This window comes from Manihot esculenta, chromosome 1 (genome assembly GCF_001659605.2).
Source record: "Manihot esculenta cultivar AM560-2 chromosome 1, M.esculenta_v8, whole genome shotgun sequence".
In the NCBI taxonomy this organism is placed as follows: Eukaryota; Viridiplantae; Streptophyta; class Magnoliopsida; order Malpighiales; family Euphorbiaceae; genus Manihot; species Manihot esculenta.
The window spans coordinates 42,247,441-42,271,318 of record NC_035161.2 but is presented as its reverse complement, the minus strand read 5'-3'; the positions used below and the strand labels follow the sequence as shown (position 1 = coordinate 42,271,318).

General features: G+C 37.9%; 3 protein-coding genes and 1 long non-coding RNA gene across 6 annotated transcripts; 3 read left to right on the top strand and 1 right to left on the bottom strand.

Annotated features, from left to right (window-relative positions):
- Positions 1–3,462: 3,462 nt before the first annotated feature.
- LOC122721621 lies at positions 3,463–5,751 on the bottom strand. Of its 2 annotated transcripts, XR_006348317.1 has the most exons (3): positions 5,515–5,744; positions 5,316–5,402; positions 3,463–3,521 (listed from the first exon to the last, which is right to left on the bottom strand). It is a non-coding gene; the product is annotated as an uncharacterized LOC122721621 (long non-coding RNA). The 2 variants fall into 2 exon arrangements; XR_006348319.1 differs by lacking the exon at positions 3,463–3,521 and having other exon boundaries at positions 5,004–5,402; positions 5,515–5,751.
- A 2,887-nt stretch (positions 5,752–8,638) lies between these two features.
- Positions 8,639–10,531, top strand: LOC110616455 (SPX domain-containing protein 3). The gene is made up of 3 exons (XM_021758811.2): positions 8,639–9,279; positions 9,597–9,762; positions 9,851–10,531. Exons 1-3 carry the CDS (start codon positions 9,034–9,036, stop codon positions 10,222–10,224), a joined length of 786 nt encoding a protein of 261 aa, XP_021614503.1. The 5' UTR covers positions 8,639–9,033; the 3' UTR covers positions 10,225–10,531.
- A 308-nt stretch (positions 10,532–10,839) lies between these two features.
- Positions 10,840–19,911, top strand: LOC110616449 (phosphatidate cytidylyltransferase 4, chloroplastic). The gene is made up of 7 exons (XM_021758797.2): positions 10,840–11,299; positions 11,664–11,965; positions 12,116–12,306; positions 12,805–12,929; positions 13,826–13,959; positions 17,705–17,820; positions 19,216–19,911. The coding sequence occupies exons 1-7, from the start codon at positions 11,039–11,041 to the stop codon at positions 19,305–19,307; spliced, it is 1,221 nt and encodes a 406-aa protein (XP_021614489.1). The 5' UTR covers positions 10,840–11,038; the 3' UTR covers positions 19,308–19,911.
- A 1,125-nt stretch (positions 19,912–21,036) lies between these two features.
- LOC110616460 (autophagy-related protein 8f) lies at positions 21,037–23,841 on the top strand. 2 transcript variants are annotated; one of them, XM_021758823.2, is made up of 6 exons: positions 21,037–21,195; positions 21,438–21,495; positions 21,597–21,652; positions 22,570–22,622; positions 22,766–22,884; positions 23,379–23,841. In XM_021758823.2, the coding sequence occupies exons 2-6, from the start codon at positions 21,459–21,461 to the stop codon at positions 23,498–23,500; spliced, it is 387 nt and encodes a 128-aa protein (XP_021614515.1). In that variant the 5' UTR covers positions 21,037–21,195; positions 21,438–21,458; the 3' UTR covers positions 23,501–23,841. The 2 variants fall into 2 exon arrangements, with proteins under 2 accessions (XP_021614515.1, XP_021614524.1); XM_021758832.2 differs by having other exon boundaries at positions 21,054–21,195; positions 21,445–21,495.
- Positions 23,842–23,878: the final 37 nt, after the last annotated feature.

The window sequence follows — 23,878 nt, the reverse complement described above, 5'->3', positions numbered from 1 at the left end:
GGCATCAATTCAATCTCGAACTCTATCTCCCTAACAGGTGGTAAACCTGGCAACTCGTCTGGGAACACATCTAAAAACTCATTGACCACTGGCACTGCGGCGGGCTCTCTAATCTGACTGTCTAGCTCTCTCACATGAGCCAAATACCCCTGACATCCCCTCCTAAGCAACCTACGAGCCTGAAGAGATGAGATCAAACCTCTAGGTGTACCCCTCCTGTCTCCTCTGAAGACGACCTCTGATCCATCCTGACCTCTGAACCTGACTACCTTGTCCCTGCAGTCCAAGGTAGCGCCATGGGTAGATAACCAGTCCATCCCTAGAATGACGTCAAAATCTGTCAACTCTAGAACCACAAGGTCGGCGGACATGCATCTCCCCTCAACAAAAACTGGACTACACTGACAGACTGACTCTGCCACTGATGGATCACACTTGGGTCCACTGACCTAGAGAGGACACTCTAACCCAGAGACCATTAATCCCAACCTCTCTACGGCCCTCGGAGCAATAAAAGAATGAGATGCACCAGGGTCCATTAATGCATACACATCAGAACACCCAATGACTAAATTACCTGCCACCACGGTGTTAGATGCATCTGCCTCCTGCTGTGTCATGGTGAAGATCCTTGCTGGAGCTGACGGACCCTCACCTCTGAACCCTGCTGGAGAAGAGGCTGACCCTCTCCCTCTGCCTCTACCACTGGCCTGTGTCATGGCTGGAGCTACTGGCTGTGCCACACTACCAGAAGCTGTCTGCTGTGACTGTGTCACAAAAGCTGCTCTAGGACACTCTCGTGCCATGTGTCCCTCCTGCCCACATCTGAAGCAGGCTGACGTCCCAACCAGACATACTCCTCTGTGCGGTCTCCCACATTTCTTACATACTGCATTATCTGCACCTGAGCTCGAGCCACTTCCTAGTCCCAGACCTGACTTGATCTTGTTCCAGAACTTGTTCTTCTTAAACTTCTTGGTGGTACTGCCCCACCTCTTGCTACCTGAGCTTAAGGAAGAAGGATCCACTTTTCCCTTACCTGGGGTTCTGGAACCAGAAGGCTGTGCTGCTGACTGTTTGACTTTTCCCTCGATGATAGCACTAGCCTCCATCCTCCTAGCCATGTCTACTATGGCATGAAAACTCTCTCTATCTGCTGACTGTATCAAGGAGGAATACCTGGAATGGAGCTTCATGATATACCTCCTTGACTTCTTCTGGTCTGTATTAAGGTCCTGCCCAGCAAATGGCAGCAACTCCATAAACCTGTCAGTATATTCGTCTACACTCATGTCATCAGTTTGCCTCAACTGCTCGAATTCTATCATCTTCAATTCTCTTGAACTATCAGGGAAGGCCCACCCTGCAAATTCATTAGCAAACTCCTCCCATGATAGACTATCCACCCTCGGTTTCACATAGCTCTTAAACCACTCACGGGCCTTCTTGCATTTTAGCGTGAACCCAGCCATCTGAATGGCTCTACTATCATCCGCCCCTATCTCATTTGTTATCGCCTTGACCCTCTCAAGGTACACAAACGGGTCATCACCGGTTTCAAACTGGGGAGCACCCAACTTCATATAATCAGTCATTCTGACCTTGCTCCCTCCAGATGAGCTAGGTTGAGGTATTTGGGCTTCTGGGACAGTAGGTGCTGCTGGTGGTGGAGGAGGTGCAACATCCCCTGAGATAGGGTTTGCTGGATTTGGGTGATAGGGTGGTGGTGGATACATAGGATACTGTGGGTATGGTGGGTAATATGGTGGGTATGGCATCTGTGTGGGGTAAGGGCTAAAACTAGGGTAATCCGAAGTACCTCCCATCGAATACCCGGGATTCTGTGAGAAAGGTGGGTAATGAGGTGGCTGAACAAAACCCGAGGCCTGAGTGCCTCCTTGGGACTCTCCCATGCCTTCCTCTGACATACTCATCCCCAAACTGCCATCCCTCCTCTGGTCCACATCCATGTCATCTCCCACATCTTCTGACATACCACCTTGAACTGTTCCTCGTACTGATCTGCTTCTTCCCAGATCTAAAGACCTTCTAGGGTCTCTCACTGCTCGGTCCCTGTTGGACCTGCTAGACATTGCCCTAGGCAATGCTGGAGGACGGGCGCTCATGCCCTCATCCTCAGGTGGCACTCCAGTCAATCTTGTTGATCGACGACTTCCTCTCATCCTGTCTTCTGAAAAACCACACATAGCACAAACATCAGCATCATATGGTTCATGTGGGCACACATGAACCCTCATCACATACATCACATAGCATAACATATCATTTATGCACATGCATATAATCATGGCATATCACATCATCATGTAAGACAGGACTCCACATCCTATCCTAGTGGACATGACCTTTCCTATTGTGCTTGACCTGCTATAACCTCTATGAGCCCGACACTCTAGGTCCGACCATATGAACCTAGGGCTCTGATACCACTCTGTAACAGCCCGGAAATCCGGACCGCTACCGGCGCTAGGATCCAGATCGGCATAAGGCCGCCGGGAACCGTAGCAAGCCTGACATAACTTGTAATCCTGTTTAATCCCGTACATGATCAACAATACTCATAAACCTGTAAACATTCACATATAACAACCAAGCTCAATCTGTACATAAACATGAACATAACATAAACCTCCACTGGAGCCCTCACCAAAATGCTCCAATGGGGTATCTCATCATATATAAGCTTGGCTGAAACATAACCTCATATCTCATATCATAAAGACCATGTATATACAAGTGGGATTAACAATCTGTATTGGTCAAGCACAACTCTATCCTCAATATTCAAATTACATAACATAACTTAAAACACTTTTACATTACATCATAATACAATTGTCATGTCCACAATCTAACTATTACATAAACATAACTTCCATGCTCTGGCTAACCTCCTGATCTACCCTGCACCTGCACATCTGGGGTTAGGGGAGAGGGGTGAGCTATAAAGCCCAGTGAGCAGAATAGAGAAAACATATATTAAATATTTCATGCTTCCATGAAATGCAACACATCACAAACATATCACATAAGGATGGTATTGTCACCTATAGTCCTCAACATAGTCCAATCGTGCCAGGGGCGTAGAATGGGCCTCACTGGTCTTTCTCTTGCATACATAGCATAACATAACATTCCAATATGCCAGGGGCGTAGAATGGGCCTCACTGGTCTTTCTCTTAACATAGTCCAGGGGCGTAGAATGGGCCTCACTGGCAATCCATACCGTATCATCATCATATCATACCATAGGAGGACTAGAGGATCATCCAATAGCCAATCCGCATCCACATCATATTATGCAATGCAACATATTCGTGAATACTAATGCAAACAACCTAAAATATCACATGGCATATATGATGCATGAACATGCTCCAAAAAGTTATATTTCATTTATTTTAAAACTTAAGGTTCATTCCACTCACCTCTAGCTGAAGCTCTACAGACTCTGAAGCAGCTATCTCACTGCTGAGGTCCTCGGTTCCTCGGGTCCGAACCTACACAGGTGGACTCCAATGAGGGACCAATCATACATAAACATAACTCTAATAAACTCCCCAAAAACCCCCTAGAACATCCTGAAATAATCATAGAAATACATGCATGAAATGGCTGGACAGGGCACTTTCGGCGGCAGGTTCGGCGGCCGAAAGTCCCTCCAGAGCCGAAAGTCAGACACTTTCGGCGGCACCTTCGGCGGCCGAAAGTCCCAGACAGAGACGAAAGTCTCTTTTCGGGGGCAACTTCGGCAGCCGAATGCTGCCTCCACAAAGGGGGTTCGGCGGCCGAAAGTCACTTCGGCGGCCGAACCTGAGCTTCTCCCGAAGGGCAGAAACTCAGCTCCTCTATGCGCATTTTGCCTCCCAAGCTCAAATCATGCAAAAACTAGTTCTAAAACATGCATACCTCACATACATCACACCTAGGGGTCTCAAACCATCATATACCCCATCTACAACACTTCCAACAACACATACACAAGCTACATTGTTTATCAAAGCATCAAAACCCATAAACTCATCAATAAGCCTAAACATGTATTTCTACCCATAGATCTTGCATAAAACTTATTTAAAACACATAAGGAGCTTAAGATCGGCTCTTACCTCTTGAAGATCGAGAGAGAGACGACCTAAACTTGGAGATCCACAAAAATGAGCTCCTGAGTTCCCAAAGCTCCAAAACTTGTTTTAAAAGCTCAAAACCTTCAATGCAAGCTCAAAACTTAAGAAAAATGATGGGGATTTGGAGGAAGAACAAAAGATTTGAGAGAGGGAGGTTGGAGGCTAGCTGTGGCCGAAAATGGGAGAAAACTCACCCATTTCGGCTAAGTCCCCTTTTTATAGGTGGCTGGCCAGGCCACGTTCGGGGGCCGAATGTGCCTCCGAATCCATGCAATGTTCGGCGGCCGAACTTGACTTTCGGCGGCCGAACCTGGACTTCCCTCACTCATGCTTTCGGGGGCCTAAAGCACTCCCGAAGCGCATGCAAGTTCGGCGGCCGAACCTGACTTTCGGCGGCCGAACCTGAGTTTTCCTCCAAAGACTTTTCATGCAAAACTCTTTTAAAAACATATTTAAAATCATCAAAACATGAAAACATTTCATGAAAACATGCTTTTACCCTTCTAGAGGTTTCCGATATCCGAGATTCCACCGGACGGTAGGAATTCCGATACCGGAGTCTAGCCGGGTATTACATTAATATACCTACATAAATTATAAATTCATACTTTAATCCTTAATTAATTCATTATTATTCTTTTTAATTATTATTATTATTTATTTTTTTTAATATAATATTTTTTTCTTTTTACTTATTTATTTATCACAATATACCTTATTTCATTTTTTTTTTCTTTGAATTTCTATTTGTATCTCACATTCTTATTATTATTTTTAAACATCATATTTACACTATATCTCACCTTTCTTATTCCTTTAATTTCTATATATTGTTTTTTCATCTAATCTAATACCTTTCTCTTCTTTTTTTTTTTTTTCTAAAATTCTTTCTTCTTCTTCTTTTTTTTTTCTTGTTCCTATATCTAACCAAGTTCTTTTTCTATCCAAGAATATAAGTCATTTCATTTGTTCCATAACCTAATTTGTGATTAAATTACATATTAATTTTAAAATTTTCTATCTATTAAATCTATTATTTCTCAAACTTTTATTATACAAATATAATTAATCTATTATTCACTTGGTCTTTCTATTAGGGTAGTAAAATTTCAAATAAAACCTAATTAACAAATTCTTGAATTGATTCAAATGGGGTTGAGCACAAACCTTAGAATTTCCAAAATATTCTACAAGCTTTACTTCTCTACTCTTCATTTTCTTTCCCTTTGGAATTTTCACTTTTCCTTTCCACTTCTTTCTCATGAAAAAAAAAAAAAAACCAATAAATCAAATTAATACAATATTTCTCATAAATATTCACATAAAATAATAAGAAATAACCCTACAACAAAAACCCCTAACATACCTTTCAATTCCTAATCCTTGGTTACTATTCATTCCCCCTCACCCTTGAAATTTCTCTTTAATTTCCCTTCTTTTCTTCAAATTCTTCTTTGGAAAGGTGTTGGGAGAAGATGGAGAGTTGATTAGAGATGAAATTTGAAGAAATTAGTGTAAAAGAGAAAAGATGGGAGAAGTCGGTTTCATGGTTGATTATTCACGGGGAGGAGGAGAAAACAAAAATGGGAAAGCTTCTAGTCTTTTCTCCTTTATTATTTTCTTTTTTTTTTTTTTAATGTTATTTGGTTGTGCCACTTGGCTTTAAATTATTTAATTTAATTAATTTTTCTTTTCTTTTCTTTTTCTTTTCTTTATTCATATTCTTTTTACTTATTTATTATTTATTTCTTTATTATTTTTTATTTTATTTTATTTTATTTTATTTCATTTTATTTTTTGGATGTTACACGGGTATTGTACTTTGTTTGATTGTTTTGTTTCTCCTCTTTTAACCTCTCATTGATTGTTTTGTTTCTCCTCTTTTAACCTTTCTTGAGAGATGTTTAACTTGTGTTGATTTGATGTTTTTGCAGCTTCTCGGACAAATATGGACAACATCAAGGCCCCCAAGAACTTCACCCTCTCTCGGGAGAGTATGAATGCTGCATTAGACGCCCTCCGAGCTGGGCGATCTGTGTCGAAAGCCACTCAGGAGGTGGCCCAGGTCATCTCTTCCTGGTCGGCAGGCCGGTCCGTTCTTCCTGCTCCTGCTTCTTCCCGAGCTCCCAAGCTGAGCTCTCGAGGTGTCAGGTCTTCCAGGCCCTCCAGCCGCAACAGATCAAGCTCGGCTCCTCAGTCTTTTCAAACACCCAGGTCCCAACGGGCTTCTACTGAGGGGGCGAAAAAGGCTCCAAGGGTCACCGCCAGGCTGATTGAAGGCACCGAGCTGGTGAGGACGAATTTTACCTTGTCTTCTAGGACATTCCTGAGGAGAGGTTCGAGACCTCCGCAACTGAGGAGAGGGCTCCTGAAGGGGGATGGAGGTTATCCCGGCCTGTGAATGTGTCCAGGAGGCTCCTATTGAGGTTGCCCCTGTTACTGAGGGAGTGGAGTCCAGACCAGTTGATGATGAGAGCGCTACAGAGAGAGTCGGGAGCAAGCGTCCTCCTCCTGCTGAAGCGCGTGCCCTGGCTCCTATCCCCAAGAGGTCTCTCAGGAGCATTTAAAGGTTGCAAACTGCTCTTATAAGGTAAAGGACCCCGCATGGAATGAAAAGTCTCCTCCCAGCAATTGGGCCCTTATTCATTCGAGAAAAACTGATCTTTTATTCTTTATTTTTATCTAAATAATAAATTAAAATTTTATTTTATAAACTTTGATTTTTATACTAATGACAGCATAGTATAATTTCATTCATTTTTCAAATAAAAATAATAAGTTAAGATTGGAAATCAATTAATAAGCAGAAATTTAGAGGCATGGTAAATATTTTTCTTGCAGATAAAAGAAATATTTTTGTTTTATTGAACAATATTAATACGATAGACTTTTTGGAAGAAAATTTGAGTTAAATACGATAAATTTATATTTTCAAATTAAATAGCAATAAATTTTTTATTCAATAAATATTGAAATTGTGTGTATATTAAATATTAGAATTAGCATGCAAAAGGAACAGTAAAAAATTATAATTTTTTTTTTATTTATGAGTAGTCTATTTTCCACAGCGGTGTAGCTGTCGAATTCTCCAAATATAAAATTTTAGCGACTCAAATTTAAGATTTCTCATGGCTTGTAGAGAATTTTAGTATTAATAAGTTGAAGTCTATTGATGTTTTTTTTTTATTTTATTAAATAATATTTTATTTTATTTTTTTAATAATACATCCATTAGATTGATATAAAAGAATACGATTACTTAAAAAATAAAGTTTAATTTTTTTTATTATATAAAAATAATCTGCGATAGTTTTATAATATAAAAAAAGTAACAGAAACCATATTCAAGTAATAAAAGTTTATTTATTATTATTCAAAATATAATTTAATTTGAAAGGATCGTCTTATAATATTTTTTACATTTAAATTTCTTTATATACAAATTACTTTGTGTATACTTCATATAATAAAAATATATTATCAAAATAAATTAATATATTTTGGAAAATAATTATTTAGCATAATAGTAATAATGATTTTAAATAAATCAAATTTAAAATTTTAATTCTAATATAAATTTGTCACATTGAACAAATCTGCATTTAAATATTTATTTATTGTACAGAAAATATTTTTTTATACTTTTAATTTTTAAAGTAATAAAAATATAATCATTATATATAAATTCCTTAATATAATTGTTTATACATATAACTAAAAATAAAAAGTAATTATTATAAAATTGAAAAATAAATATTATAAAATATATTTTATGTGCAAATTATTTTTGAAAATTTATTTTATGTAATGTTTTGACTTGTATATACTTGCAACCTGACAGGTAATATTCTCCATGTGGACCGTCTTGCTGGGCTGCCAGTGTTAGGGCCTCTCAGGAGGATTTAAAGGCTGCAAACTGCTCTTATAAGGTAAAGGACCCCACATGAAATGAAAAGTCTCCTCCCGGCAATTGGGCCCTTATTCATTCGAGAAAAACTGATCTTTTATTTTTATCTAAATAATAAATTAAAAAATTAATTTATAAGCTTTGATTTTTATGCTAAATTAAATTTAAATTAAAAATTTTGAACTAATTTATATAAAAATAAACGATATCTAAATTAAATATTTCTAATAAATATATATGTGAAAGTGATCATTTACCATTTAATTTTGGAGAAGTAGGGCTACCACCTTTTTTGTCTTGTTGGTTCCAGTCTGAAAGAAAGCGAAATTTCCTAGTTCAGAAATAAAATATTCCCTGTATTTGGTTTTGTCCAAAGCCTTCTCCAAGGTTGCATCTCTATACCGAGTGCACCATCTCCATTTCAACGGAAGCTTCTCAGAGGATTCCTCAGGATCATCCTCCACCCAAACCCAACTCTTCACCAACCAATCTCCTTTATCAAAAACACAAATTTTATTATACAATCACAATGGTATAATCAAGTTTTTATTTTGTACCATAATTATATACATAAGATAATTTTAGGTGACAGATCCAACACCAATGAAAAGCTCACAGGCAAGTTCAATTAGAAATTCCCTAGTCCTGTTAAACGCCCATATGCTATAAATTTAATATAGCACCACCATTACCGCAACATAAAAGTCAAAAGTGTTTCACAACCTTGGTCTTAGGATGACAACAGTAACCGAATATGCCGAGGATTTCACTTACCTCGACGACTCTCTCATATCCCTTTCTAACCGCTACTTCGTCACACCAAGCATATGCTCTTTAATATTCTGAAAGTCTTTTCGCTAACAACACCTTCCCATTTTTATTTCTCTTAATTTCTACCACAGCAAAAGCTTTGGGCTGGCTCTTTCTTTTCTTTGCTTTTTTGGTTAGCTATAGTCTGAAAATTGGCTAGAGCTTGCAATGAAGTTTGGCAAGAGACTGAAGCAACAAATACAAGAAACGTTGCCGGATTGGCGTGACAAGTACTTGTCGTACAAGGAATTGAAGAAGCTTGTTCGGTTACTTTCTTCAGCTCCCCTGTTGTCGGGTGGATCAATTGAGTATGCAAAGGCAGAAGCTGAGTTTGTGCATATGTTGAACAATGAGATCGACAAGTTCAACTCCTTTTTCATGGAACAAGAAGAAGATTTCATTATACGACATAAGGTAAACTCTTCTTCCGCTCTCTGTCTACGCTTCATGGGTTTTAATTAAACTGGACTTTAGAGAGAAGATGAACCAGATCAATTAACCATTTTTGGCACATGAAACTATAATGTCAGGAACTAGTAGGAAGGATAATTCTCACAGAATGTCTTGAAAATAAAATAAGTGAAAAGGGTTCGAGGATAATGAATGGAAATATGCTTTTAGAAGCATTATATTGTATAATCTTATGCTATGTTTGGATGGGAGTAAAAAAAAGAGGGGAAAGAAAATTTGGACGGAAAATAAAAATATTTTCCCTCTTCCTGTGAATTCAGGAATTACAGCAAAGGATTCAGAGTGTGATTGATTCCTGGGGGCCAAATGGAAGTCACCCTTCAGAAGCAGAGTATAAAAAGGAGATCAGTAAAATTAGAAAAGACATCATCGATTTCCACGGAGAAATGGTGCTCTTGGAGAACTATAGCAATATAAATTACACGGGTACTTAAACACTAAATCCACTACCTTTAATTCTTCGTCGAAGAGGCTGATATAAAATTCTCTCATATGAAATCTAAGAATCTTGTAGGATTGGGCAAGATACTGAAGAAGTATGACAAGAGAACAGGAGGATTATTGCGGTTGCCATTCATTCAGAAGGTGCTGCAGCAACCTTTTTTCACAACGGATCTTATTTCAAAGCTTGTCAAGGAATGCGAAAACACCATAGATGCTGTGTTTCCTATAGATGAAGAAGAGAGGGCGAGAGAAGGAAGAGAAGCGATAACAATTGGAATAGGAGGAGAGGGAATTTTTAGGAACACTGTTGCAGCTCTATTGACCATGCAAGAAATTAGAAGAGGCAGCTCTACTTATAGTCACTTCTCTTTGCCTCCTCTCAACTTGCCAGACTCTGATCTTATTCCATCATTACAATTCAGCTCCCCCATACCTATTATCTAAAGAATACATGTTGTGTTTTTTCATACTTGTTAAACCAAGATGTGTGTATGGGAAAATAAAGGCAGACCTTCGTATTTAGAAATTTAGATTTCGTATAATAATGATTAAATTAATTATTTACATCAAAATTTTTATATGGGTTGGAGTTTTCTATGGATTTATCCATTTACATTTGCACAGAGGAGCTGCACGTTTTAAAAATCAACCAATAAGGTTTTAGCTAAACAGCACGGAAATTATTTATAGAGCTGTGATATATGAGTTGAGCCAAATTAAAGAAATAATTAACAAAAAAAGAAAGAAGAAATCAAAAGCTCACCCTTCCTTCCCCTGGCCACGGTTAGTTTAAATCAGATTTTGGTTCCTGAATTCCAATTATTTTCGTTCGGCTCCGGATTACATTTGATGAATATGATTTCAATTATGAAACAGCCGAAGATTTACCCTCCAATTGTTGCCACGTATGCAATAAAGGATCCAAACTGTATTGTCCCAACCTTACTGCAGACGGTGTTTACAATGTCACGCGCAACCCAAGATGCGTGGTTTGCCTTTCTCTGAGCTCATACCTCAGTAGTCGTCCTATAAAAGGACAAACCACCGCGAAAAAGAAAAATCCTCTATCCTCAACGCCACCATTAAAACCACTGTTCTTAAATTGCAGCGCTTCAGTGCATCAGAACGCGCTCTCTATTCTTAAGCCCCGAATATCAACATGCTTTTGAAATACAGCTGACCAATTTTCGATATTATCATTATTATTATTGTTGTTGCTGTTGCTGTTGCTGCTGCTGCTGCATGCTCTCTGATTTCCATGGCTTCACTTGTGGAAATTGGGAGATACAATTTGATACCACTTTCAGTGACCTGTCTATGTGCACGCCCCTGCCGTTCTCTACCGAAGAAAACCCTAATTCTCTCTCGACGATGTTCGCAATTAAACATTAGGCTGGTCTTGAATGGATCCAAATCTGCGTTTCCTGTCAAGGCAAACAGCATTTCAGCTATGAGGCACTTGGTATCGGCCGTTGCCAGTTCTGAGCCAGATAGACTTGACCACGAAGACGTTAAAGAGGTAGTTTTAACTTCATCTACTTTCATATAACCTCATAGTTATTTGGTGCTTCTTCCGGTTCATATTGTTTTTTGTTATATCAATTAAATTGCGATTTGAAAATAATTTGGCATCCATGATTTAGCTATATGGAACTTATGCTTCGCGAGTAGCGAGATTGTTTGTTACATTTCAATTTCAGTTTTGATTATGAGAAAAATGTGAATTTTTCAAGCCCTTGTTGAAGTGATTGAACAGTGATTGTTAACTGGGAAGTGGGTGGCACTTAATTTAATTCAGTACATGCAGTTTACTTATTTTATCTCATTAGTTACTTTGTATATATTGATAATTGAATGGGATTACTGAAATGGGTTAGTTGTAGGAAGTCAACGAAGGCCATAAATTCCCAGGAAAAGAGGAATCTGTTTCGGAGCCTCAACAGAGAGGGAGTAAACTGAGGAAAAGAATCATCTTTGGGCTTGGCATTGGAATTTCCGTTGGAGGTGTCGTCTTGGCTGGAGGATGGGTTTTCACTGTATTCTTCGCAGCTGTTGTATTTGTTGGTGCACGTGAGTACTTTGAATTGGTTAGAAGCCGTGGAATTGCATCAGGGATGACACCTCCTCCTCGTTATGCATCACGAGTTTGCTCTGTTATATGTGCTGTGATGCCTCTAATTACCTTGTAAGTTTGGCAGCTTGCTTTTATTTGTTGTGCTAACTCGACTGAGAATCCATTAATTCTTGACTGTCAGTTTTCCGTTCTATTTCATTCTGGGGTTTAAGGATGCATCTGATAGTAGTTGTTGATTGATATTGTCCAATATATTGTCAGGTATTTTGGTCAGATTGACATTCCGGTGACATTTGCTGCTTTCATTGTTGCAATGTCACTGCTTCTGCAAAGAGGCAATCCTCGCTTTGCTCAGCTCAGCAGTACTATGTTTGGTTTGTTTTACTGCGGCTATCTTCCATGTTTCTGGGTAAAGCTTCGATGTGGGTTGGCCGCCCCAGCCTTGAACACTAGTAAGAATTTATTTTTAAGCATATTTTATAGTCATAAATGACATTCTTTTTTCATTTCACTTGTGGTTAGCAAATTATGATTCATGAAATGCTGATAAATTCCGAGTCACCCATGTATTTCTTGTGTTCACAGATGTAAAAATACTGTTCTGCAATATTATGGCAATGGTTCCTTGGTTACTGAGAGCATGGATATAAGTCAATTTTGTATGTATAATATGGATTAATGTAACATTTATAATTTTTCAATAATAACTCAGAGCTAATATAATCACATTCACCAATCCCATTGGTTATAGTTATATCTGTTTCAATTTTCATTTAGTTTCTATTTTACCTGCATATGTAGATATTAAGGATTAGGATCTCATATTCTAATGAAAATACAGGTATAATGTCAAATGGTGCATGGAGATGCTTTGCTGGATTTCTAATGCTATTTCTTTCGAATGAAAATAAATTTATCCCATTAAATGTTGCATGCTTTTTGTTTGACAGGAATAGGAGCATCATGGCCTGTTCTTTTGGGGGGGCAAGCTCATTGGACTGTGGGCCTTGTGGCAACCCTGATTTCCTTTAGCAGCATCATAGCTGCTGATACCTATGCTTTTATAGGTGGCAAGGTATTTGGACTTTGAAAATACTCAGCAGATCTCTAGCTTCTCTTGGATATTCATTATACTAGACGTAACAATTATCATGTCTGGTGATATGCCCCTTATATGGGCCATAGGCACTCCTCCCCCTTGAGCTAGCTTTTGGGGTGAGTTAGGCCTGGCCCAAATTTAACATGGTATCAGAGCCTCCCCATCCGATGTTGGGCGCCCCATAAATGTGCCACGCACCGGTAAAAATTCTAGACGTGAGGGGGTGTGTTGAATCCCACATCGGTTGTGGAAAGGGGTAATGGATCCCTTATATGGGCTACAGGCACTCTCTCCCTTGAGCTAGCTTTTGGGGTGAGTTAGGCCTGGCCCAAATTTAACAAACCCAAATCACAATCCTGCATATGTTTATGTGTATAGACATTTATTTATAATTTCTCCTGCTTTTGTAACCTAATGTTTTTTTCTTTTTCTCAGCCATTCATTTGCAGAATGTATTAAAATTATGACTCATTCATTTCTTCTTAGCTTCTAACAAATGAGTATTTGCCTTCCTGGAAACTTGGGCCAAATCTATTATTCCTAAAGCCTATAACGATTTAGAAGTGTTTTCTATTGAAAACTTCCCAAATTATTGAGTTTCTCATTCATAATGAAAATTTTTCATTTCAGTAGTTTCCACTCTAAAGTCTAAAATTAAATTGTAGTATCAACAGCCAAAGCTATTTTCAAAAATAGAAAGGTAAAGTTAATGATTAATGCATGGGAAAATAGAATTCCTTTCTTAAGCATATCAAGTGTTACTTTATTGTCGCGCTAATATGTTTTCTTTTATTATCACTTTCACCTTTATTTTATTTTCCTGGCCATGCCATTGTTGGATAACATGAGACACTTTTCCTACTTTAATGCAGGCATTTGGCAGGACACCATTAACTAGTATTAGTCCAAAGAAGACATGGGAAGGGACTATTGCAGGCTTGGGTGGCTGTATAGCAACAACTGTGATACTATCGAAGATTTTTTCCTGGCCAACATCATTGCTAAGGTATCAAATCTTCCTCTACCATAGTCTTAAGTTAAATGTAGCCAACGTCTTTGCTGATGTGTTTTCTCACACGGGCCACTCTAAAAAACACATTCTTGTGGATAAACTTTTGTGGGCCAGTAATTTGAGGAAGCATTAATATAAGTGTAACGATCCGGAAATCGGACCGCTACCGGCGCTAGGATCCAGATCGACATAAGGTCGCCGGGACCCGTAGTAAGCCTAACATACATCTTGAATACCTGCTTAATCCTATACATGATCATACATTTACATAAAAATTTTAAACTTTATCTTTCATTCACCAAGCTTAACCTGTACATGCACTACTCATAGTCATAAACATAAAACCCCACACTGGAGCCCTCAACAATTGCTTCAATGGGGTAACATAACATATCATAAGCTTGGTTTACATAAAACATCATTAAATCATTTCATTAAGAGATCATGTATCAAAAAGGGATTAACATACTCTAGGGCCAAGCACAATTCTATCCTTAATACAATTCTTTACATTTATTACATCACTATGCAACACATTACAATGTCTTTCTCATGTCCACAGCTAACTATTACATAACACATAACTTGTGACGGTCAGCTGCTTCCAGCTGCCTGCTTGCGGATTTGCGGCGCAAATCCGTCCCACATCGGAAAATTGAAAGAAAATTGATTTATATATAATAGCTAGCACAGAACTACTAAATAACTTGGGTTAACCATTTTGGGCCACGTGGAAAGTGGGTTCAAAAGTTATTTGGGCCAGTTTGGGTCCGGCTGTTTCAATTGGTATCAGAGCCACCCTGGGTCATAAAAAAATTGTGCGGAGCTAGTGGACCTACGAGGAAAGGGCTACCCGTGAGAGACGAGGTGGAGCCACCCGAGGTACTAGTGAACCACAATACCTAAGGGTCCGGTTCTGGTTAGCAATTGTAATGGATTCAGTTGCGACGAGGACGTCGCAAAATTTAGCGGGACCGAGTGTGACGGTCAGCTGCTTCCAGCTGCCTGCTTGCGGATTTGCGGCGCAAATCCGTCCCACATCGGAAAATTGAAAGAAAATTGATTTATATATAATAGCTAGCACAGAACTACTAAATAACTTGGGTTAACCATTTTGGGCCACGTGGAAAGTGGGTTCAAAAGTTATTTGGGCCAGTTTGGGTCCGGCGGTTTCATAACTTTACTCTGGACGACTTCCTGATCTATCCCGTATCTGCAAACCTGGGGGATTAAGGGAATGGGGGTGAGCTACTAGAGCCCAGTGAGCAGAATAATAAAACATTGTATTTAAAACATATGATCTCATGGAATGCATCGCATCACAAACAAATCACAATCAAGGATGATCTTGTCACCAATAGTCCTCTACGTATCCATTAGTGCCAGGGGCGTAGAATGGGCCTCGACCTAGTCTTTCTCTTAACATAACATAGCATAACATTACATTCCAATAGTGCCAGGGGCGTAGAATGGGCCTCGACCTGGTCTTTCTCTTAACATAGTGCCAGGGGCGTAGAATGGGCCTCGACCTGGACTTCAATACTATACCATACCATATCATCATCATATCACATCATACGAGGACAAAAGGATCATCCAATACCCATCCACATCATCATCATATTATGCAATGCAACATATTCGTGAATTCTAATGCAAACAACCTAATAGATCTCATGGCATTCGTGATGCATGAACATGCTCAAAACTGATTTATTTACTTTGAAACATAAAGAGTTATTCTACTCACCTGAGGCTAGCTCTGAAAAGACACTAAAACAGCTAACTCACTGCTGGGGTCCTCGATTCCTCGGGTCCGAACTTACACAGGTAGACTCAAATGAGGGACCAAACATACATGAACATGACTCTAAAATACTCCCCAAAAATCCCCTAAAACACCTTAAAACAATCATAGAAAACATGCAAAAGAAGGCTGAACAGGGCACTTTCGGCAGCAGGTTCGGAGGCCGAAATCCCTCCAGAGCCGAAACTCAGCCACTTTCGGCGGCCGAAAGTGGTTCCAGAGCCGAAACTCATGCATGTTCGGCGGCACCTTCGGCGGCCGAATCTCCCCTCCAGAGCCGAAAGTCCACTTTCGGGGGTAGGGTTCAGCAACCAAAAGTTTGCCTCCACAGGCAGGTTCGGCGGCCGAAAGTCCCTTCGGCTGCCGAACCTGAGTTCTTCCAAAGTGGCAGAACTCAGCCATTCTATGCACAATTGCCTCCCAAACCATTCCAACATGCGTTTTAGCTATTCTACAACATGCATACACAAGCAAAAAGCATTTAGGGGTCTCAAACTATCCTAAACCCCAATACAAACACAAATAGCAACTCAAACATCATACATTGCTCATAAACTCAACATTTACCCTAACAACAAACAACTAACTTAAACATGCATTTCTACCCCATGAACCTTCAAGAAACTTAGTCAAAACATGAAAAGAGGTGAGTATTTACTCTTACCTCTTGAAGATCGAGAGGAGAGGCGATCCAACTCGGAGGTGGGAGAGATCTAGCTCCTTGGGCCTCCAAACTCCAAAAACTGGTTCTAAGCTCACAAATCTTCAAAAACTAAGCAACCACTTGTTAAAACTTGAAAGATTTGAGGAAAATCACCAAAACCAACCATGGGAGAGTATGGACTCACCGTTGGCCGAAAATAGGGGAGAAAGCTCGCCCATTTTCGGCCATGGGTCCTTTTATAGGTGGCTAGCCAGGCCACCTTCGGAAGCCGAAGGCAACTTCAAAACGCATGCATGTTCGGCGGCCGAACATGGGGTTTGGCCGCCGAAAGAAAGCCACATTCGGAAGCCTAACGTGCCCCCCTAGACTATCCCACGTTCGGCGGACGAACTTGAGGTTCGGCGGCCGAACCTGGAAATGCCTCCATGGTCTTTTTCATTCAAAACTCATTTTCTTTCTTACTTAAAACCTTAAAATACATTAAAACATTTTATGAAAACATGATTTTACCCTTCTAGAGGTTTCCGACATCCGAGATTCCACCGGACGGTAGGAATTCCGATACCGGAGTCTAGCCGGGTATTACAATAAGCATGCCTATTGTGAATACAAAATTTATGTTTTGTTAAAATAACCTCTGGAATTTGATAATGATAAGAAATTATCGCACCGTGTATGTTTTTGCATATTAATGCATAAATGTCTTGGTGTGTCTATATGTGGAAATGGGGTAACATGGACAGACCTTTTCAGTTTCCAAATTCTTGTAATCTCTATCAATGGCAAACTATCTACAATGTAAATAAACTATAAGAATATATTCAGTGGCTTTCCTGAGCAAATTGTTTCATGCTTTGTCAGGCATACCTGAGAGCTGCGCTGAAAGAATTGAATGTTGGACATGCATTTATTTGTTATTTATTTCTGTACAAGGATTCAGTTCCCATTTTAATGTAGTAGTGTTATTATGAGGTTTTTATGTTTCATGTGGATACTTTGCATGCTAGGAATGTCCCTTTAAGTAGCTGAGGTTAGTTGCAGAGAAGTGCTTAGTGAGTTTAAGCATTTATTTTTCTCTATGTTCAGCAATAGGTGATTAAATTCCTTATGTGGTGTTGAACTAAGTAGGTGACATTGTTGAATTTGCAATTGGAAGTCATTATCTTCTAACATGCTGGTGTATACAAAGTTGATAGTGCTAATGCATTTCATCTATTTAGTGAAATATATCAAAGTTAATTTGACATATCCTCTTTATTGGTTGCCAGTGCATTTGCTTTTGGGTTTCTGAATTTCTTTGGGTCTATATTTGGTGATCTTACGGAATCAATGATCAAACGAGATGCGGGTGTCAAGGACTCTGGCTCTCTCATACCTGGACACGGTAATGACTTTCAGCACACTTTTAACTTCTCTGATCAGACATTATCTGAAAGAATATATGATACTTGTTTTATCTTTTATTCATTTATTTATTTTGCGAGACAAGTAGCTGGTTTGATATGTTGTTTGTTGCTCAATGAAAATCTTTTTAGTCACCTTTTTATAATTTTAGTTTATCATCCTCTTGGATATGTTCCATCACCAAAGTTTCTCTTACTTAGTACTCATTTTCTGTCTCCAACTGTTTCCAACTTTCTGCATGACTTGAAAAAAATACAACTATGAAGATCAACAAACATAATGGACTCTGTGGCTAAGGGTTCTTGCTTGAGAAAAGGAATGCTCAGTGAGTATGGTGATTATAACTGTATGGTATTTTCTTAGGTACATAGTACTCATTCTCAGTCTCCAACTGTTTCCAACTTCCATATGACTTGAAAACTAACTAACTATGAAGAAGATAAAAAAAGAAGACTTTATAGGTGAGAGCTTTTTGTTTGAACAAGGATCAGTGAGTACAGTGATTGTAGCTGTATGGTAATTTCTTCAGTTACAGCTTTCCCTTGAAGATTGCAGTAGTGTTATATCTTGATATTGTGAATTGCATGAAATCCTTGGTATGCCTAGGTTCTGGCTGCCTATGTCCTAAGAGAAGAGAGAGCATTCTACCATTAACTGATTAATTAGAGATACTAGAATCCTGAATTTTTATCTACATTAAAATGTTCTTATATGCTTCATGAATATAATATAAAACCCTAAACTTGCACCTTAGAGGCCCTGTTACATGTACTCCAATTCCACTGATGAATGAAAATCAAGACTGTCACTCAAAAAGAAATGTCTTCAGAAGAGGACACATGGAGATGAACATGCTAACTCAAGGGACTGGGCAATGAAAGGATAAATATGGATATGTTAGGTTGAAGAAGAAACAGGGAGAGCAAATGTAGATTTTCCTTCTCCCCATTCCCTGTTTTTTTTTTTTTTCTTTTAATCTTTTGTGAAATGGCTATGGGGACTTCCCCTTAGTCTTCTATTTCGAGCGCTTGAAAATCAAATCTTAAGATGGGATAATCAGGTAACTTTTGGAATCAAGTCCTGCCTGCTTGTTAGTATGACCATCCTTTAAACATGTTAAGATAAAATAAGTATCAGTATTTGGTTTTGCTCTTTATGAAATATTGTTCTCTTTCAATTAATTTGTTAGGCTGATTATATAAGGTAACCTACTTCATTAGTTTTCCATCCTTAAAATGTGAATTCTGTGACCTTGTTCAACTGTTGGACAATAATTAGACAGACAGACAGGGCAAATGCACCAAGTGGAACCTTTTTTCCTCTTTTGATATGCTTTTGGTCTCTAATATTTCTGTGAAACTGGTACTACATACAGGTGGAATACTGGACCGAGTGGACAGCTACATTTTCACGGGTGCACTTGCGTACTCATTTGTCAAAACCTTCCTACCACTTTATGGAGTTTGACATGAAAACCATTCACCAACAGCAAGAAAAAAAAAAAACATGAAAGACTGAACTTTCTGAGTTCCATTGTAGATAGCTAGAACCACCAACAAGCACATACTTGATTGAAGTTGGAGCATCCATGGAGCAAACTGAAAAGTTTTCTTGTCCTTAAAAAACAAATACAGGGGCGGTGAGGTTTACATTTGCAACTCTACCGGGTTTCCTCATCATCAAGTGGAAACCGGTTCAAGAGAATACCTTGTTTCTTATCCTTTGCGGCAATCCAGATGTGGTGGGCCTCTGAGATGACATGGATTGATGGTGATATCTACTGTAGATGTAGAAACTTAGTTGGCAGTGAACATTTTGCTGTTTATTGGCTGCAATAATGAGCGCAAAGTGAATTCTATTCCGAGGAAACATTACCTTCTCATTTGTAAGCCCTGATTGCATTGCTGTTATGATTGACTATAGAAATCCAGTTGGTTATTCAATTTTTTTTTTCCAGAAAGTTTCATAAGAGAGGGATATAGTAATAATACACACTCGAATGCTGTATGCATATGGACACCATGACCATCTTTCCATATTCTTGCAATTTCACGTGCACTTGTTTCTTTAACTTCTCTGCTTTTCTCCTTATCTCCCATCATGCTTCACTAATGATGAGAATCAAACCGTTAATTTTGATTTAGTCCAGCTTACAGTCATCCACAGTTTGTATAAATGAGTTGTTTTTCCCCTTTTGGAGAATTTAAGGGCAAAAAAAGAAAGTGTATATATGAGAATGTAGGTAGGGTTGAGCTGGAAGGATGAGATAAAATTGAACATATATAAAAAGAAAGAATCCTTGATGTGGGCAACAAAAAATTCCATGCAAAAGCCTACTACTCTTCTCTTCTACCTCATATGAAGTAATAGCATTTACATGTATAAGAGAAGGGATAAAGAAGGCTATTTGCCATCTTTCCCTTGCAAGTCTAGTCGAAATGAAATGTTTCTTTCAACACCATGAACCAATCTCTCAAAATTCACAAAGATTATCCAGCAACTACTTGGTGACCCTAGCCCAGGATTGGAGAAGTGAGGAGGAGTTAGCTGATGCTAAATTTTCCTCGTTTATAAATTGAATTGAATGCTCGTATTTCATGAAAAAGGCTTAATGTGAGCCCAAGCTATGAATAGCCTCTTTTAGTCTTGGCCCATAGCCATTTCTTGTGTAATTTGATAGCCTTATGTCCCCCATACAGTGGAAAAAGGACAAGATTTTATATATGAGAGAAATTTTATGATTTACTGTTTTAAAAAATTTTCTATTACACTACAAATACTTCTTCTACAAATAAAAATAAAGAAAATAATAAATACATTTTTTTATTATTCCTTTTTATTGAAGAAAAGGGAAATTAATTCCTTTAAAGAATATTTTATTTAGATGAAAGTTAAAAAAAATAAATATGATAAAAAATTATATTTAGTAAAGAAAATAAAAAAAATTATAATAAATTTATAATTTTAAGAGAAGTGGTGGAAGAATTTTAAAATTTATATTTTTTTATAATTATAATATAACTTTTAGCAATATAGCCTGCCATTTAATACCTGATAAATATAAGTTATTGACAATGACTTGATACAATTGAATCAATTGCGAAAATTAGAGGATAATTATTAAATAAGTTTAAGGTATAATTATTAAATTAATAAAGTTTGGGTCTCTTTTTGATATTATCCCTTTTTGGAATATAATAAATGATCCCGTGTGATTATCAAAGAAGCTTCATGTGCCGTAGCCTATATCCTTATTGATTGATCACCACCGTTTTTATCACCGAAAAAATACTTGGATAGCAGCGTCTGGCTACTGCCTTGCCTTCGATCTCTCGTCTCATAATCCAGTTTACGTGTAAGCCTTCGATGGCTGCCTCTTTTTTCTCTATTTATTTCATAACTTATGTATTACTCTGTTTGGTTGTCGCGACAAAGTTATTCATTCATGGATCTCTCTGTCTATTTCTATTTCGTTTTGATATGATTTGATTTGATATTTTTCCTTTTAATTCTTAAATTGATTTTGAATTTGGTGTAGCTTTTAAATTTAACATATTTAATTTATTCATTTGGGCCCTGAATTTATGTGTTTGATAGTTCGCAGGAGTTTGAAGCAAAATGGCAAGGAGCGGCTTCAAGCTAGAGCATGATTTTGGTTATTTTTTCTTCATATGATTTTAGCTTACTATTTCATAAACCTAATCGTTTTCTGGTTGGTTTTTTAGTTTCTGATTGAAAATAATAACGCGTCTGCAGAGAAGAGGCGCGCTGAGGCTGCAAGAATTAGGGATAAGTACCCAGATAGAATTCCGGTGAGAATTGATTGTTGAATTTTGGTTACTTGATTTTTGAATATGCTTTCAGTGTTGATGAATGGAGTATTCCGAATTCAACTCAAATTGAATGATTAGAATATAATTACAATTGATGTTCCAGTTTATCTGTTGATGTTGTGTTTTGGGGATGCACTAAGTAACTTAATGCAGCTAAGTTAGGATAAAGAAAGGATTAATGAATGTTTTTCACTTCAATTGTGATGGCTGAAGTGTCTAAAGCTTATATAAGGAAGCATCTACATCATTTTCATGTTAGTTTTCTGCTGAGTAGAAACTTATCATTTACATTCTGAAGTGGAGTGATAGTGAATAGAGATTTTATAAGTCATTCTTAACAAATGCTCTCTGGGGCTTTTAATGGAATGTTCTGTTCTTGTTTATCCTCTGTGCTGGGAATATCCTGCCTGGAATAAATAGAACAAAAGCTTTTGCTATCATGTCTTCTTTTCAACAAGAGTAATTTTAAAAATTTGTTTGCTGATAGGATCGACTTGATGGTGTTGCATATTTTGGGGTTATAGTAATATAAGCTTGATTATTTGTTAGGCTGAAGGCTGAGCCTGTTAAAGGTGCCTCCTTCTCTTCCTCCCTCTCTCTCCCTGACGGAAATGAGGGAAGAAGAAAGGAAAACAATAATGTTGGAAGGAGATAACATCAGTAGTGTTTGATGTTGCAATCTAAGCACAATTCTTTGTTCACTTAATGATTACTACTCAATTAGAGGGGTGTTAATTGGATTCCTTGCTTGCTGGACTGTTATGGTTTGCTCAGGCTGCATGCTGTTTACTGATTGCATTATGCAATGGTTTATCTTTATAACCATTGTTAGCATCAACTCACACCTTTGTATTCTCAATTTTATTCAGTTTTCTTTATTTTCATGCATTTTCTAGGTAATTGTGGAGAAGGCTGAGAGAAGTGATATTCCCACCATTGACAAGAAAAAGTAAGAGCCATTATCATGCTGCAAATATTTTACCCACATCAATTTCTTGAATGTAGCCATGAAATTCGTTTTGAATCTTCCTTTGATGGATATCAGCACTTAAATGCTATGTCTTCATTTTGATATTGGTTAAATCTTTTCAGATACCTAGTCCCAGCTGATCTGACAGTGGGTCAGTTTGTGTATGTAATCCGGAAGAGAATTAAACTGAGCGCAGAAAAGGCTATTTTCATATTTGTGGACAATGTACTCCCACCAACAGGTAGCAATCTCTTTCTTCCACCTGGTTTGTACATACATGCATGTGAACTATATGCGAAAGTATGGCCTTGTTCGGCAATATTAGCCGTTTTGGTAGCTAATAATTGTTCTAATAGTGGTTAGCTGAAAGTTAAAAGAAGTCATTTTCATAATTCATTCCTTCAATCTCTAAATATTAGTATTTTAGATTAAACACTTCTGGAAGTTAAAAGAAGTAATTTTCATAATTCATTCCCTCAACCTTTAAATATTAGTATTTTAGATTATACACTTCTTTAAAAGTTGTTGACCGAACAGGGTCTATATATAGAAGTGCATTACGTATTTGACCTTTTCTGAAGAAGTTTCTTTTTTTGTTTAAAAAAAAAGTATATTCTATGATATAGTTATGTGCATAAGTTCTGTTATGTTATGGTGCTGGTAATACTGAACTTTTGCAGTTTGTGAAATTTAATAACAATGACGAACTAACTATTTAATTCGAATATGTTGCAGGAGCAGTAATGTCAACAATTTACGATGAAAAGAAGGATGCAGATGGATTTCTGTATGTGACATACAGCGGTGAGAACACCTTTGGGAGAGCAGATGCTGCTGTTGCTCAAGGCGGACTATAAAATGCAGCAGCAGGAGCAGTGCTCCTTCTCTCACATGTACATGGGATCCTTCCCCCGCGACGCATGTGAGTGTAAGGGTAGTACTCCAAGCCCATCTAATAATTTCCCAAATGTGTTGTCTCCACTGTCATGGTGGTCATGTGTGCCTCATCTTCATATCTTCATAATGACTTGGCAAAAGCATTGCAAGTCTTTCCTTGCCTTGAACAGTTATAGTATTCTGTCTAATTTCAATAACCTTGCATGTCTATCATGTACAGACCACGGTTATCTTGTACATATTCTTTTGTACAAAGTAAATGATGTGAATTAGTAAATAATTTATCGTTAAGTGTGTTAAATTATCTAATCATTTGCTAATTCCATGTTTGGAATTAA